This window comes from Elaeis guineensis, chromosome 2 (assembly GCF_000442705.2).
Source record: "Elaeis guineensis isolate ETL-2024a chromosome 2, EG11, whole genome shotgun sequence".
Taxonomy (NCBI): Eukaryota; Viridiplantae; Streptophyta; class Magnoliopsida; order Arecales; family Arecaceae; genus Elaeis; species Elaeis guineensis.
Window position 1 is genome coordinate 95,438,300 of NC_025994.2, and position 16,789 is coordinate 95,455,088.

A 16,789-nucleotide genomic window follows, 5' to 3' on the forward strand; every position below is an offset into this window, starting at 1 on the left:
ACAATTTAGTATCATCATCATATGATGATAATAAATAATATAATATTATTACAATACTATATTACAATAACATCATATTATTACATTATAATATTATTATAATATAAGAATATTATGAGCTAAACTTGGCATACTCGAGTGGATCTCCACTCAAATTTAATTAGGTCTAGATCGGATGATGGGGTGTTTCACATTGATGACCTGAGCCATTGGATGTGATTTATTATCACTGATTTGGATCACATCCAACGACTCAGATCCTTGATGTGGGACTCCCATTGTCTGATTTAGACTTGACCAAATTTGAGTGGAGATCCACTCGAGTATAGTTGAATCTAGCTCATAATATTAAAATAATATTATTATATTTTATGTAACAATATAAAAATTTATTATTTATTATATTATTTAGATTAAAAATAAAATAAATGATTTATAAATTAAATTTTTTTATGACAATAATTTTTGATAATATAAATAACTAAATAATTGAAAACACTCTGCAATATTCTTATTATCATTTTCTGATACTAAAAGCACTTTTTCAATTTAGTTACAAAACATACGTTAAAATTTCATAGTACTTCAAAAATGTAATTACCGAACAAATAACAACCTTTTTATCAAAATTTTACTAGTGGAAGCTTTACATCCCAAAGCTATACAGGCAGAAGCTCTATTACCTACATCAATTCCAAACAAGGATACTATCCTTCAGCCCTACCATTCTGCTTTAACAAATAATGTTAATGTAGAAGTAAATAATGAAAGGATTTTGACATATTTTGTAATAGAAGATATTGCACCAGTCTAGAAAGAAAATATCCTATAATAAGTGGAATGATAATAAATTTAAATAGTATGACAAAAATAAAATACAAAAAAAACCTGCAAGTGAACAAACATATTCCAAAGAATGGAAAGAGTTAGCTCTTTGTCCCCATTGACAATATCTTCTGCTACTATCTGAACTCCATCTCCATCAGATAATGGAACCCCAACCTGCTTAAGATACTGCATGGCAATAGCGCAATTGTGCAAATTCTTTTTACGAGTGTCTGAGGGAGCCATCACTTTCTGCCCATGTAAAACCACCATATTGATGATAAAGCTAACAAAAATTTGAATTACAAATATAGGATATTTATTAGGTAACGCACTGATAGTATTGATGCATCGCATTGCAAGAGCTGAATGGATCTGCAAAGCAGTATTCCATCTTGCAGATCTTCGAATAGAATTCTCACATTGAAGTCATATTCAGAAAGTGGGAACTGCAGAAATGATTGATTATGAATTTCAGTCCTGCTCATAAAAGAAAACCCACAGTTCAAGGGATATGTATAACTCATAGGAAATAGCATACGTATAACAGTACCTGCTGATAGTTTACTTTATATCCCAGAATAACAAGATGTGCAAGAAGACTACCTTCTCCATGCATTACCTCTGACAAGAACTCTGAAATGTTCAAGGGAAGAAAAGGAAGCAGAATCAAGGCATAAAGTCAAATATTAATTGCAGGATAGAAAAACATGTTATTGTTTAAGACTTACCATGGATAACTTGACGGCTCGATTTTATATGAGAATGATGGCAAAATAATAAAGGAGAACCACCATCTATACCATCAATTCCATATTTTAAAGGAAGCAAGCTTTCGCATTTAGCTTTGTCAAGGGAAATTACAAGCAATAAAAGCCTCTTCAAAATGATATTTCCCAGAGCTTCAAAGTAACCTGGCCTATAAAGGCCCTCCACCAGCTTATTATAAGCATATGATTTTGCGATGCCCATATGAGCAAAGAACTGCTTCTCTATGATCATCTTTAAGAAAAGATCCTCCTGATCTGATTTCCCTTCTTCATTCAGCAACAAGGAATCACCACCAAAAACAATGTGCAAACCAATGCGCAGCCATATTGGATTATAACACATGAGTACTCTAATTGCTTTCTCCTTCACACCTAAATCAGTTACAACTGGACAATGCGCCTTCATCTTCAATCTCCCTTCATCTATATTCTGAGAGAGTGAATTTTTAGTGCTAAAACTGAATTCAGGGATAATATTTCATGAACTAAAAGAAAAGCATCTTCATCCAAAACAGAACCCAATTACTTTATCACTTGATGTGAACAGATGGACTACCAAACGTTTAAAAATTTGGAAAAAGTTGTATGAACAAAAGGACATAAGCCAGAAGCTTCAAAGCTTGAGAAGCCAAACATATGGTGATACTTATAAAATTCTTATAATTAATGCATTGAAACTGTATGTGAGGAAGCATTTTCTCTCCAGGCTGCTTCTAAAATTCTTAAAAATCAATACATTAAAAATGTATCTGAGCTAACACTTCTACTCCAGGAGTTATAATTTTTTTCTTAGAGACTAATAAGTAGCAAAGCAGAAATAACAGAGAGTAATATTCAATTATAAATTGAAAGCAGGGACTACATTCTCAACTTATAATGGTTCGTATCAGGTGTACACGTTATGAGTTGCTAGACACGGGAATTCTTGCACGGTGCAGCAAACAGCAAGCCTTCAGAATGATCAACAAATTTCAAGGGATGCAATGTCACCTGAACAGAGTATCTTTATTGCTGTGCAATTTATTAAGCTATATTATTATCAAACTTCATTCTTTACTGGCAAAGATTTTCCAGCTTGTGTAGATCATACAGTAACAAGGATACAAGTATACAGATATGATCAGAACCAGAGTCCCCCTCGCCTGGCAGCATACATCCCTACAGAACTCTAAAGATCTTCATCAGAAGAGACAGTTTATTAAAATGCTTAACTTTTTGATGAAGAAATGACTGGCTCTGAATCAGATAGTGATGCTATTAAGCATTCACCACAAAGAAAACCCATCAAAAAGATCATTATCTGGTGTGGTGACTAAAGATCTTAACGAATGCATCAAGAAGAGCCACAACAAGCCTAAAATCTCATGCAAATCTGCGACCTTTAAGAATTGTTATCAGTAATGCCAAAACCTAAAAACAACTGTCCTGCCAAAGTTCATAACCACGATGGAAAAGACTTGCCTTGCAAACTTGGCTCATCATCGTGAGAACCTCAATGCGACCTTTCTGGCTTATATACGCTTCCATCCTCTCTTTCATATCCTCGAAGCTGCAGACATCCTGCAAGGATGCCTTCAGCGATGAGAGCCTCATAGAGAATGCCTTCTCTGTGCCATCATCAGCAAATGAACCCTTCCACGAGCAATCCCGCGGCCGCTTCGGGCTCCTCCACCTGCCACCCACTCCAATCCCACCGCCACCGTCCAAGCTCTCACGCTTTCCATTGGGCGCCAGACTGTCCTGCCGATCATCAGACCAGGCACCATGATTGCATCCGCAAGATTTAGGGTTCTTGAAGAGAAAGTTCAACCAGGCAGAGATAGATTTCGAGAAGGATATAAGGGCTTTCTGGTGGCGGATCCGGGCCTTCTGGGAGGACTTTGACTGCTCAAGTTCCAGAGCTTTAAGGCGGCGGGCGGCCTTAGAGTGAGAGGGAGGAATGGCGGCGGAGGCGCGACGGCGGAAGGCGGACCGGGCGGAGGGGGCGGTGGACAAGGAGGAGGATGGGGTTTTCTTGGAGGCGGTGAAGAAGATCGTAAGAGGAGAACGGGGGTCAGGGTTCGGGTTTGGGAAGTGAGGACGAGGGGTTTTGTAGTTGGAGACGTCACGGAGGAAGGGGGAAGGGTTGGACGGAGGGGACGGAGGCGCGGCGTCGTCGCACTCCGCCCGCCGGCGTCGCTCCATGATTCTTTTTTCTTGCGGGGGTGGAGACGGTGGGGGACTGGGGGAGCGGAATGGGGTTTCTTGGAATTTCAGGACGCCATGGGCGGGAAATCGGGAGCGGGTTGGACTTTGAAACGGAGAGCGCGATGGTGATTAGGCTGGCTTTGCTGAGGCCTCATTATACGGTACCAAGGGGCTGGAGTCGGGTCGGATTGGGTTTTGATATGACCTGATTATGGATCATCATGTAATTATAATATATATAATTAATTTTGAATCTTTATGCAATAAATGAATCATATTGAAAAAAATTATATATAAATAATAAAAAAATATTCATTCAATTTTTTAATATCATTTTATATTCTCAACTATTTGTATCAACCATCTATATAAATAGATTTTAATTATAAAAATATAATAATATCATATATTAATAACATAATTTAATTTATATAAATAAAATTTATATATTTTTTTATTAATTCAAGATTTGAATTTAATGCTTGAAAGATTAATAGATAGAAAGACATATGATATAGAAAAAATTATTTATATAGATAATTTTAAATGCTAAGAATTTTTTTTTTAATTTCTTTTTTATAATATATATATTAGATAGATTCGCATCAAGGAATTTAAAGGTACTAATCTCAATAAATTAAGTCATTTAGGTGGAGATGGGTCTAGACAAAATAAAAGCAACACATTCATAAGAAATATGTTATGCATTGAAAGGGAAATGTCATTTTGAGAGAATTTTTTCTTTTTATGGGGGCCAAGACACTGAGAACCTTTTTTTTTTCCCAAAAAAAATAAAAAAATAAAACGAAAAAGAAGAAGGGTATTCAGAGGATTGTTACAAGAGTATTTGCTTCATAAAGAAGATAAAATAAGAGAACAAAAGTTTCACGTGGTTGACATAAGAGTACTCTAATGATGAATCCATTTATCAATTGCAAGCAGTAAATGGCAATATTCAATGAGATGAGTTATTAAAAGCGGCAAAATTGTTCCATTATAATTTAAATGTTATGGGTTTAAATTATTTAAACATCCTCTATATACATGAGAATAAGGCAACATGCATCTAACCATCCTCAAATCCCACAATGACAAGAACACCCGAACATCCTTTTAATATTTAATAAGGGCCCATTTGGTATCCTCTTTTTGTAAGTAGAAACACAAAATCTGATGCCAAAAAAAAAAAAAAAGAGAGAGAGAATAAGAAGATTGATTGCCTTCTTTCTATTTTTTTGAAAATAGAAGCAAAAATTTTTCACTTCCACTTTTTTGATAAGAAAAAAATAACCTTCTCAAAGTTCCTCTCTCTCCATGCATCCCCATATCTGAACTCCCCTCAGCGTCTCAACTCACCTTGATTCTCTATCCATTCGACTTCCTTTCCAACTCTTTCCGATGTCCTCGGTGACTTCCCATCCCATCATCACACCCTCTCTGCTCCTCCTTTGGCACTGCCCTCTTCGTCAACCCATGCATCCTCATCGCCGACCTCTTCACTTCTGATGTTTCCCCCCTCCCCATTGCTGGCTTCCATGCTCATCGCCGACCTCTTCACTTCTGATGTTCCCCCCTCCCCATTGCTGGCTTCCTTGTCCTCCACACCCAACCGCCTCTCCGGTACTTTCATCAAGGCTTTCATCGCCTGTATCCCCCACTCCCTCTCTTGCCGCTCCCTTGCCCTGGCCTGTGTAGGGTACAAGTTCTAGGGATATATGATGAGGCACCTGTAAGTTTTTTTGCTAACAAAAAAGTTGAGCTCGATAGATGTAATTCTAAAAAAAATGCGTCACATTCATGGCCGCCCATCTATCATTCATGGAATCCTAACCCATCTGTCACTCGTTGAATCCTAGATGCTGTCCTAGACTCCTAACGCAGTGGCTTTTCCTTTCTCGGTAACTTGGAGAGCAAACACATTGCAGCTGTTAGCTGAGACTTTAGAAATAAAAAAAGGACAATTATCTTCTGACAAGGATAAGAGCAGGCATGTACAGAATCCCACCTCCCTCCTCCCCCACCCAACAAAAGAAAAAGCGAAATCATTTAGTCAATCTTCCTTCTTTTCGAGATTAATCAACTGTTATTGAATCAGAACATGGAGAAGATTAACCATTACCACTAAATGCAAGATGGTGGAAACATGATAACCAGTAAATAATCATGCAATTATTGACCATCTAAAAACTTCAGCTTCAAGATTGAGTAACAGGCATGCTCCCATCGCTGCTAATCTGATATATCTCTACAAAATTTTGCTATCACAACATTGCTAAGTAGACTATTTTCTAGAAAGTTTAGTTATTACAAGATACAGCAAGCACAAAGTTAGGAAGGGCAACACCGGAAACCAGTAGCCTTGGGTTGAAAAGGGGTTGGAGATAAAAATCATAAAAAGCATATAATGGAAAGTGTGGCTGTATGATGAAAGCAAGGAAGACCCAATTACATGGAAGATGCGAAGACAACTTCACATCCTGTGCTTCCAAAAGCACATCCAAGCAGTAACTGACACAGTAAAATCTCCGAACCATACTGCAATTTCTGAACTGTTAATTCTGATCCATATTACATTCACAGATGAATAAGCCTGGCTCTGAAGGAAAGGCCTTCTAGTGCATTAAAAAGTACCAGCCTTCCTACCTTCCAATGAGGCTGATCCATATCATTTGTTAGTTAACTAGGCACGCTTAGCAGCAGTAGCATTCACAGAGCAGCAGCAGTAGCATTCACAGAGCTAGCATTCATGTTCCACACATCATGGTAATAAGCAAAAATAAATCATGTCTATTAACAATTTGACAAAACACATTCAATCCATGAGAGAAATTTCAAGTTTGCCATCCTCTAAAGAGAATCCAGTCACTACTAGCTTAATTCACATAATCATCAGAGCAGCACCTTGGAAGAATGGAAGAGTGCTTTGTGATTCACCTTCACAAAAGGAAGATCGGCATATTCAAAAAGGCCAATGCAGGCTTGCCATGATAAACAGTGAGAGCAAGACATGCAGCATGTGACTTACATTACAGGTTTGGCTAGATTAACATAGACCAAAACTTTAACTGATTTGTCAGAATTCTTAAGCAAATTTTTGACAACCAAGTAATTCAATGCAAGTTATTGCATACTGTTGTCATCATTGAGATAAATCTCTCAACGAGCAAAAAATGACAAATCAATGCTACATTGGTAAGGTAAACCGTCAAGAAGGGATGGAGAGTACTCCACAGGCAGCACTAGATAATCAGGATGAATCTAACTAGACAACTAACAACAAAATTGAATTTCTTTGCAAGAACTACATTTATGTCCAAGAATGGTTGCTTCCTCTAAGCATATCAGGCATGTTCTTGTATGTTAACAAAATACAGATGATCTTGCTTCTAAAGCCAATAATCTGAAAAATCTATATAGGCCTCAACTTGGAATTACAAAAAAAAGTGGCAACAACCAAGTGATCAAAGACATCCCTCTAACCATCATTCAAAAGGAAATAAAACACCAAATATCTATTTCTTTCAATCTAGAATCCTATCATTTATAATGATTTCAGGCTTAAAAAAAATCACCTGCAGAGGTATCAGTCAAACAATAAAGAATCAGGCTCCCGCAATTGGTATGGCATATTCTTATCTCATCATAGCAGCATCTCCGGACTTGAAAGCATCCAGAGATCATTCAATCTTCAATTCCATCCCTACCCTCCACAATTTCTATGAACCTAGAAAAATCAGAGAACCAAAGGCACCAAATGCACTCATGACAAAGACATTGCTCTGAACTTTTCTTCCTTACAGTGCCTCTGATCCGCAATCATAGACATGAAGACATCCAAAAGGTTGTCCAACCCATCTTTATCATCCCCTAGCGTCTTCAAGGCACAAACAATGCTCTCAATGGTAGACAAGCACCAAGCCTTTGGCTGGTGCCTCACTTCACTATACAAGCTCTCCTTCCCTGACTCTAACTTCAAGTGTGGCAAAAACTTTAACCATGGATTCTCGTGGTATATCCGCTTTGCCTTTGACCATGTGCCATCCAAAACAAGCAAATGCTTCACCTCAAAATCCACTGCTTCCAAACTGATTGATTTCTCGCTTGGATAGAGGAGGGCTGATCCTGGAGGTATGACAATGTCAAATTCCATAAAGTCTTGAAACTCCTCACTTCCCTTTAATTGCTTCCTCTGCAACTTGCTAACCATAAAACCATTTGAAATTGCAGCTCTTCCAATGGGAGTCTCCAAAACCCAATTGATATTGGGCTTTGCAGAGCGCTCAATAGTGATTGTGAGAAAACTATTGAAGTAAGTTACCCTGCATTTATCCTTGATTGTTGTGACACAGTCTTCCATGACTTTTTGGCACTCCCTCATAGAATCAAAATCCACACTTTCTGATTGAAATGGTTCGGTCTGAGCATCTTCTTCCGATCCAGATATAGATGACAGTACAATTTGCTTATCGGTCTGTAATCCAGAAACTTGAGCAGCATCATCCTTTATATCTGTTTCCATAACTGAAGCATTGGTTGCTTGGGATGATAGAAAATATTGTGTAATGAGCTTCTCAGAAGGATTCCGAGGTTTCTTTGGTTGGAAAAAATTATAATGATTGTCACATTCACATTTGGTGCAACAATCAAGAACTCCCTGACCCAAATCATCTTTTTGAGGGACTCCCTGACCCGAATCATCATTACTAGCAATCTGAGTTGCCAAAGAATTCGAACTTTCTCCTGAATCCGGCTTCCCCTGGCAGTTTCCATCGACCAAAGATGACATGAAGTCTCGATTAAATTCCAGAGGGCGAATCAAGAACTGCGCTTGGAAATTTACATCAGTAACAGCGATCACGGCGAGGTTTTTAAGCCCTAATTTGGCAATTCTTGTGGAATTGAGAGGATGATTCTTCTCCAAACTGTGCTGAAGGATGGTGACGGCGATCGAATTATCGAGATGCGGGATTTGGAGACGGGAACAGAGGCAGAGGCGGGCAGGTTTGGAGCAGTTTTGGCAAAAGGGCCTCTTTGATGGCCCCTGACTCCCCATTTCTGGGGTTAGGGTTAGATCTTGGGAAAGATTGGATCTTTGGATAAACAGGGGATAGAGGAAGGAGAAGAGAGAGCGGCGGATCACCGAGAAACTGGTTCCCGTCGGGAAACCCGCCGGCATTGGCGAGCTTCACGGCACTGCCCTAAGTTAGTCGCTTGGGGGCGAAATCTATATGGTGTTGAAAACCCTAGAAGTTGGGAGCGACCGATCTTGTACTGCGGTAAAAGGAAATCTGAACTGTTGGATTGACCAGACTGTCAAAAAAAAACAAATAGGGTGCGTTTGGTTAGTTATTAAAAAAATATTTTTTATTTTTTTTTAAAAAAAAATAAAAATTTAAAAAAAATATTGGATAATATTATAAAAAATAAAAAATTAAAATTAAAATAATCAAAAAATTATTTTATATGTAAAATAAAAATTTTTGTTTTTCTAAAATTATTTTTCAATTTTTTTTTTTACTTTCGCACCTCTAAAACGTTAAATCAAAAAATAAAGAGCGAACCCTTCTCCCTCGTTGAATTCTTCACCTTCCCATCCTCTTCTCCCTCCCTTTCTGGACCCTTGTTCCTCATCGAGCCCTTCACCCGCCGTCTCTAAACATTACTTTTTGCTTTATAGCAACGTAGTTATCAAACATATTTTTTATTTTTTTATTTTTATTCAAAATTAAAAAATTAAAAAATATTTTTTAAAATTTAAAAATTAAAAATCAAAAAAATGCAATCAAGCGTACCCTAAATAAATCTTAGTAATAGCATGTCCATCTGATGCAAATCTCCAATCTGCATTAAGTTAATGAAGGATATAGTATAACTAATCTCGGATGTGGATGCACTTAGCGCCTCCATTAGGAGTTTGAAAATATATATATATATATATATATATATATATATATATATATATATATTAATAAGGAGAGAAAAAAATAAAAAAAAATTATTGAAAGTTTAAAAAAAAAAATAATTTCTTCCCTCCTTGATTGGAAGCAAAGAAGAAAAAAAATAAAAAAAATAGTATAACTTTTTTTTACTATTATACTCTTGAAAGAAACCAACAAACTCAAAAAATGAACCAAGAAAATGTCTCATCTTTTAATTTTTTTCATCTTTTCTTTTATTTTCATTGATTTTTCTCGTCCACGGAAGTTTCAATCGAATGGGAGGCTTAAATAGGATCTTGAAATAAGCCTTCCCTTTTGTTTTCGTTGATTTTTTCCATTCACGAGAGTCTCAATCGGATGGAAGACTTAGATAGGATGTTTGAAATAAATTTTAAAATTAAAATATAATATTAATTTTATTTTTTATTATTAAAAAGATAAGATAAAAATTATGAAAAATTTATTTACTCTCGATATTTTTCTCTCCAAATTTGCTCAATTTAGAGGAGAAAAAAGTTGTGGATTTGAAGAGATTTATATTCTCTCCATTTCTTTTCTTTTCTTTCTATGTTGTTAATAAAAAAATTCTCACCCAAGAGAAAGAATTAATTTTCTTTTCCATTTTTTTCTTTTCTCTTCTATTCTTCTCTCCCAACCGAGACGGATTGATCTAATATTAGAAAATAATTGATAAATGGGAATTAATCTTATCCATTAATTATGCATTTCAAATTTTAATTTTTACATGTATAGTTTTTCTCGAGCCATAAATTTTATATATGCAGTTAATAAATATATCTTTATAAAACTGACTCAAATTTTTCCTTGCAAAATATAAAATCATGGGAATGTATATATTAGCAAAATCCATTCATGAGATATCTTTATTTACGGCACAATCAAGTTGCAAGGTATGAGGTAATTAACTCCATCTTATAGAACTGCATTGTATCCATTCACATAACCTGTTATCATGAACTACTTGTTTTTATATAGTATATCTTGGCCAACCTATTTATCTCTTTCTTACTGCATATAACGGACTAACAAGAGCGATTCCATTATCTTCATGGCTAAAGATGTCATCTATTACCTTGTTACTTTTTTTGATTTGCCAAATATTTTCCATGACAAATCGGTATTAATACATACATACAAACATACACACACATGTGTGTGTACATACATACATACATCTATGAGCAGATTAAAATTTAATTTTATCAAAACAAGCTGATAATGCTCCACCACTATAATAAACTGTGGAATCATACCACCTTTCCACATATTAAATGACATATAAACTATAGTTTAATAATTGATACGTCTTCCTTCAATTTATAGAGTTCTTGAATTTATAAAGAGCTTAGTAATCCAAATGATGCAACAAGCAAGGATTTCTTGGTCATCAAACAAAGGCATGAACAAAAATATGCTTCGATTCACGATGGTGTCATGCCTCCGATCCAAGATCGCAAGTTGAAAATCATGGCAACTACCGCATACTTATGAAGAACTCTCTCCACAAGCATGCAAAACATCAATGCATCACAGCGGCATAAAATCAAATAATTATTATTTAACTTAAATTTAAATAATTAAATCAATTATCTTGCATCCAATAAAATTTTACTAAAAATAAAATAATAGATCTAACTTCAATAAAGTTAATAATGCTAAATCTCGCCTCTAAAAATTCTATCCCAATATTCTCACGTTCGTAATTAATTATTTGAATCTGAAAAAGATAAAAAGAAAGATAATAAGCTAGATAGTCCAGTCTCAACTAGACATTTCAGATAATTATATAATTTTTTAAAACAAATACTGTGAATAAATATAAAAATATATTTCATGCTAATTCAATACAAATCCAATCATTTTCAAATATTTACATATAATATAATCATAAATTCGATTCGAATCAAAATACTCATAACTCAACAGCCTCGACTATGACCAACGTTTAACCTCTATTGGCGAGGTCCACTGAATACCAGCACACAACCCCCACTGGCAGAGTCCACTGAACACCAGCGCACAACCTCCACTGGCAGGATCTACTAAATACTAGCATACAACCCCCATTGACAAGGTCCACTGAGTACTAACGTATAATCCCTATTGACAGGCTACTAAAATATAATTAGGCTGAGAGCATAATCTGATCTGCATCAAAACACTTTTGTATCATAACATATCGTAATTTTTACCGAACATATGCATAATCAATAATCCATAGTATTTCAGAATCACTTTTCTTTCAAAACACAATTTCATAAATCATGCATAATTTTAAAGAATAATTATTTACTTTCAAAATAAATATAAAATATCTCAAAAAGATGATTCATTACTTACCTTTCACAGACCACTGAACGAACAGATTGATTAACCTTTAGGAGATTATTTAGTGTCTATTATTTAAAATTATATTTTTATATTAATTTTAATTTAAAATTAAATCTAAATAAATTCCAAATCAAAACTCCACTTAAGATTGGATCATTCACTAAACGGGATCAAAATCATCGAAAAGAAGTCTTTCACTATGCTAATCTTAGAAAAATAACTTTGAGAGAGAGAAATCCATCAAGAGAGAGAAATAGTCTAGAGAAAAAAATCTTAAAGAGAGAAAGTAGAGAGAAAAAATAATGTTTAGATTGAAAGAAGAGAAAGAAATTCTCTCTCTCATATATTTTTTATTTATATTATTTTTTATTTTTTTTCTTTTATTTATTTTTCTTCTTTTTCACGAGAAACAGAGGACCCGTGCGTCCTCTTCTTTCCCTTTTTTTTTCATGGAACAGCGGAGCTCTTGCTCCCCCTTATTCCTGACGAGGAGGCCCTCCCCCTGGCTGACCACCACTCCGATCGGTGAGGCTAACCCCAGTGATGTTGAGCAGTCGGGTCCGATGATCGGCAGCGGCCAAACTGCGACGGGAAATCAAAACAAAACAAAAAATAGGGGAACCTAAAAATCCACGATTTCAACATATTTTGGCTAAAAAGCTGGCAAAATTTCTAAGTTAAAACCTATAGAAGATTTCGTGAAAGATGATTAGAGGAATTTACTTGATTTTTTGAAGGAATTTGATTCGATTTTTGGTGGCCAAAACAAAACTAAGCTATCGGTAATCGGGGGGAAAAGAAGGAAAGAATAACAGCAGGCTTTGATGATTTTCGGTGATGAAAAATCAGAGAAATTAGGACCTTTAAATAGACCACAAATAGAAGGTATTTAGAGTTTGATTTCAATTAGGATTTTGAATAGATTTGGGATTTGATTGGAAGAGGAACTCGTTCGGGAGCTCCTCGTGTTCTTCCCTAGTTCCATGCTCACAGCCTAGCACGTGCAGAGCACATGCTGGCTTAAAAGTTTTTCTCTTTTTTTTTTAAAAAAAAATTTGGATATTACATTCTATCCCCCTAAAAATAAATTTCATCCTTGAAATTTTTTTTCTGCTTAAATCCTCAAAAATTCAGATTACTTTTATCATTTTACATTAAATCATGTCATCCTCTAATTTCAAAATCGAATCTTTCATCGTAATATCTATCAAATCAAATTATTGTTTTGATCGGTTTAAAAATAATTCATACCACTATGCTTCCGTTGCGTACTCTAATTCAGTCTCCTAGTACACTTGTGTCAATTTAAGTTTCTAAATTGTCTCATGATCAGTATAAGTCATTGTCCCAATGTCCCTAATGTCTACCCATCTACACTCATACTATGTCTGATTCTATGTGTCATAATTTATCTACTTATGCTCTGATACCACATTAATTGTCACACTTCTAACCCGAGATCGCGAGTCGAAGGTCGCAACAACCGTCGCATACTTATAAAGAACTCTCTCCACGAGTATGCAATGCATCAATACATCACAGCGGAATAAAATTAAATATTTATTATTCAATTTTAATTCAAATAATTAAATCAACCATCTTACATCCAATAAAGTTTCACTAAAAATAAAATAATAGATCTAACTTCAATAAAGTTAACAATGCTAAATCTCGCCTCTAAAAGCTCTGTCCCAATATTATTTCTCATGCTCGCAATTAATTATCTGAATCTGAAAAAGATAAAAAGAAAGGTAATGAGCTAGACAACCCAATAAGTAACAAATATTTCAACTAGACATTTCAGATAATTATATAATTTTCTAGAATAAATACTATAAATAAACATAAAAATATATTTTATGTTAATTCAATACAAATCCAATCTTTTTCAAATATGCACATATAATATAATCATAAATCTGATTCGAATCAAAATACTCATAACTCAACAGCCTCGACTATGACTAATATTTAACCTCCATTGGTGGGATCTACTGAATACCAGCGCATAACCCCTACTGGCAGGATCCACTGAACATCGGTGCACAACCTCTACTGACAGGGTCCACTAAATACCAGCGCACAACTCCCACTGGTAGGATTTACTGAGTACCAACGTATAATCCTCATTGACAAAGTCCACCGAAATATAGTTAGATTGAGAGCATAAATTTAATCTGTATCAAAATACTTTTGTATCATAACATATCATATTTTTACTGAATATATGCACAATCAATAATCCATAGTATTTCAGAATAACTTTTCTTTCAAAACACAGTTTTCATAAATCATGCATAATTTCAAAGAATAATTATTTACTTTCAAAATAAATATGAAATATCTCAAAAAGATGATTCATTACTTATCTTTCACAGACCACCGAACAAACAGATTGATTAATCTTTAGGAGATTCTTCAGTGCTTATTATTCAAAATTATATTCGTGTATTAATTCTAATTCAAAATTAAATCCAAACAAATCCTAAATCAAAACCCCACTTAAGATTGGATCCTTCATTAAACGCGATCAAAATCATCAAAAGGAAGTCTTTCACTATGCTAATCTTAGAAAAATAACTTTGAAAGAGAAAAATTCATAAAGAGAGAGAAACAGTCCAGAGAGAAAAAATTTTAGAGAGAGAAAGCAAGATTCAGATTGAAAAGAGAGAAACTCTCTCTGATATTTTTTTATTTATATTATTATTATTATTTATTTAATTTTTTCTTTTGTTCACTAAAAACAGAGGATCCGTGCGTCCCCTTCTTTTCTTTTTTTTTTTTCACGGAACAAGGGAGCTTTTGCTCCCTCTTGTTCCCGACAAGGAGGCCCTCCCCCCCGACCGACCACCACTTCGGTCAGTGGAGCTAACCCTGACGATGCCGAGCAGCCGGGTTCGATGACTGACGGCGGCCAAACTGCGATGGGAAATCAAAACAAAACAAAAAATAGGAGAACCTAAAAATCCATGATTTCAATATATTTTAGCTGAAAAACTGACAAAATTTCTAACCTAAAACCTATAGAAGATTTTATGAAAGATGATTATAGGAATTTACCTGATTTTTTGAAGGGATTTGATTCGATTTTTGGCGGCTAAAACAAAACTAAGCTATTGGCAATCAAGAGAAAAAGAAGGGAAGAATAGTAGTAGGCTTTGATGATTTTCAATGACGAAAAATCAGAGAAATTAGGGCCTTTAAATAGATCACAAATAGAAGGGCTTTAGAGTTTGTTTTCAATTAAGATTTTGAATAGATTTGAAATTTGATTAGAATAGGAACTCATTCGGGAGCTCCTCGTGTTCTTCTCTGATTCCACGCTCACAGTGCTGGCTTAAAAGTTCCTCTCTTTTTTTTTTTTTTATAATTTTTGGGTATCACAGGTGAATAGCATAATCATGTTCTTACTCGATTGCCAAAGACTTTTAGCATTATTATTATATAATTCCAAAAAAAACCAAGGAATCTCTCCTTTTAAAATGAGGATTACCTTTTTTTTTTTCAAAAAACAAGGGGTTTGATTTTTATTAAAATATCATTAACCATTTAAGTCTCTAACGACGCATGGGCAGTTTTGCATTATAATATCTTTATCCTTGTGCTTAAAAGGGAAAAAAATCTAAATAAAAACATACACGCATGTGGTTGATAAAGGCATTCACACGTCCGGCCACCACTGGTCCCTTTACCTTCCACGGTCAATTGATAAGGCATAGTTATCTTAGCAAGAGTTGTTTGATCGGAGATAATCTAACATAAAAAAATAATTTTTATTTCAAATAATTATATTACGTATGAAAAATAAAAAAAAGAGGTGATAAAAAAATTGATAACTCTATGCTTATCTTTCGAAGAAAGAAGATAAAATAAATATTATAGGAGGTTGATTTTTCATAAATTTTCAAACGGCAGTAATCTATAATTGATAAAAATACTTTCAATAAAATTATATATATAATTATTAAATTTATTTCGATATCTTTTTAAATTTATTCAATAAAAAAATTTTATAAAAAAAAAAAATAGAGATGGTATTATATAAAAGACTATATGATTATAGCAATTGCATAAAAAATAATTAAAAATGATAATGCTACCATAATATTAAAAAAATATTTTATATTGAAAGATATATTTATAAATTTGATAATATTCCCATGTAGAGTTATCTTTAATCAAATATAGTAAATTTTTTTAATATTATTTTTTGAAATAATTTTTTTATAAATAAATATAATAAAAATTATTTTTTTATATATTTTTTTGATAAATAATTTTTAAAAATTATCAATATTGATCTGACGTATCCAAATCAAACGGATCTTAAATGACAAATTAGTATACCCATGGCAGCTTACATCACTCTCTCTTTTTTTTTTTTTTTTCAAACAAAATTTCTCTCTTTTAAATAAAATTTTAATTCAAATTTTCCGTTGTCAAATGTCCAGTATCATTTTTGATTTATTAAAATTATTTTTATTTTCAATTGCAACTATTAGAGAGTCTAAAATCATGAACTACATTTTTTTTCGTTTTTAAATCAGGAAGAGTAAGTTCAAAAGCCGTACCTGCCGACCTATCATCACCAATCAAAGCTTCTAAAATATGTCTGATCAAAATTGACGGCTCTGATCCAGTGACATTATACATCACAATGCCCAGGCTAGTGGAGGCCACGCTTCCCCGGCCGAGAAAGAATCGTGCTGTCCTCAC

General features: G+C 34.2%; 2 protein-coding genes across 5 annotated transcripts in view; both read right to left on the bottom strand.

The window, feature by feature from the left end:
* The window catches only part of LOC105052612 (uncharacterized), a 32,004-nt gene extending 24,511 nt beyond the window's left edge, over positions 1-7,493 (bottom strand). The window contains exons 1-5 of one of the 4 annotated variants that reach the window (XR_012138789.1): positions 3,057-3,951; positions 1,557-2,025; positions 1,379-1,461; positions 1,161-1,274; positions 889-1,077 (exon numbers count right to left, since the gene is read on the bottom strand). Coding sequence is in view for 3 of the 4 variants with exons in the window: in XM_073252277.1 (XP_073108378.1) it covers positions 889-1,077; positions 1,161-1,274; positions 1,379-1,461; positions 1,557-2,025; positions 3,057-3,779 (1,578 nt within the window). In the remaining variant the exon portion in view is untranslated. Of the gene's footprint in view, positions 1-888; positions 1,078-1,160; positions 1,275-1,378; positions 1,462-1,556; positions 2,026-3,056; positions 3,952-7,354 lie in introns of those variants that run through there. The other 3 variants (XM_073252278.1, XM_073252277.1, XM_019846169.2) reach the window with 3 other exon arrangements.
* Positions 7,042-9,030, bottom strand: LOC105051459 (uncharacterized). The gene has a single exon (XM_010931924.4). It carries the CDS (start codon positions 8,956-8,958, stop codon positions 7,543-7,545), a length of 1,416 nt encoding a protein of 471 aa, XP_010930226.1. The 5' UTR covers positions 8,959-9,030; the 3' UTR covers positions 7,042-7,542.
* Between the last annotated feature and the right edge of the window lie 7,759 nt (positions 9,031-16,789).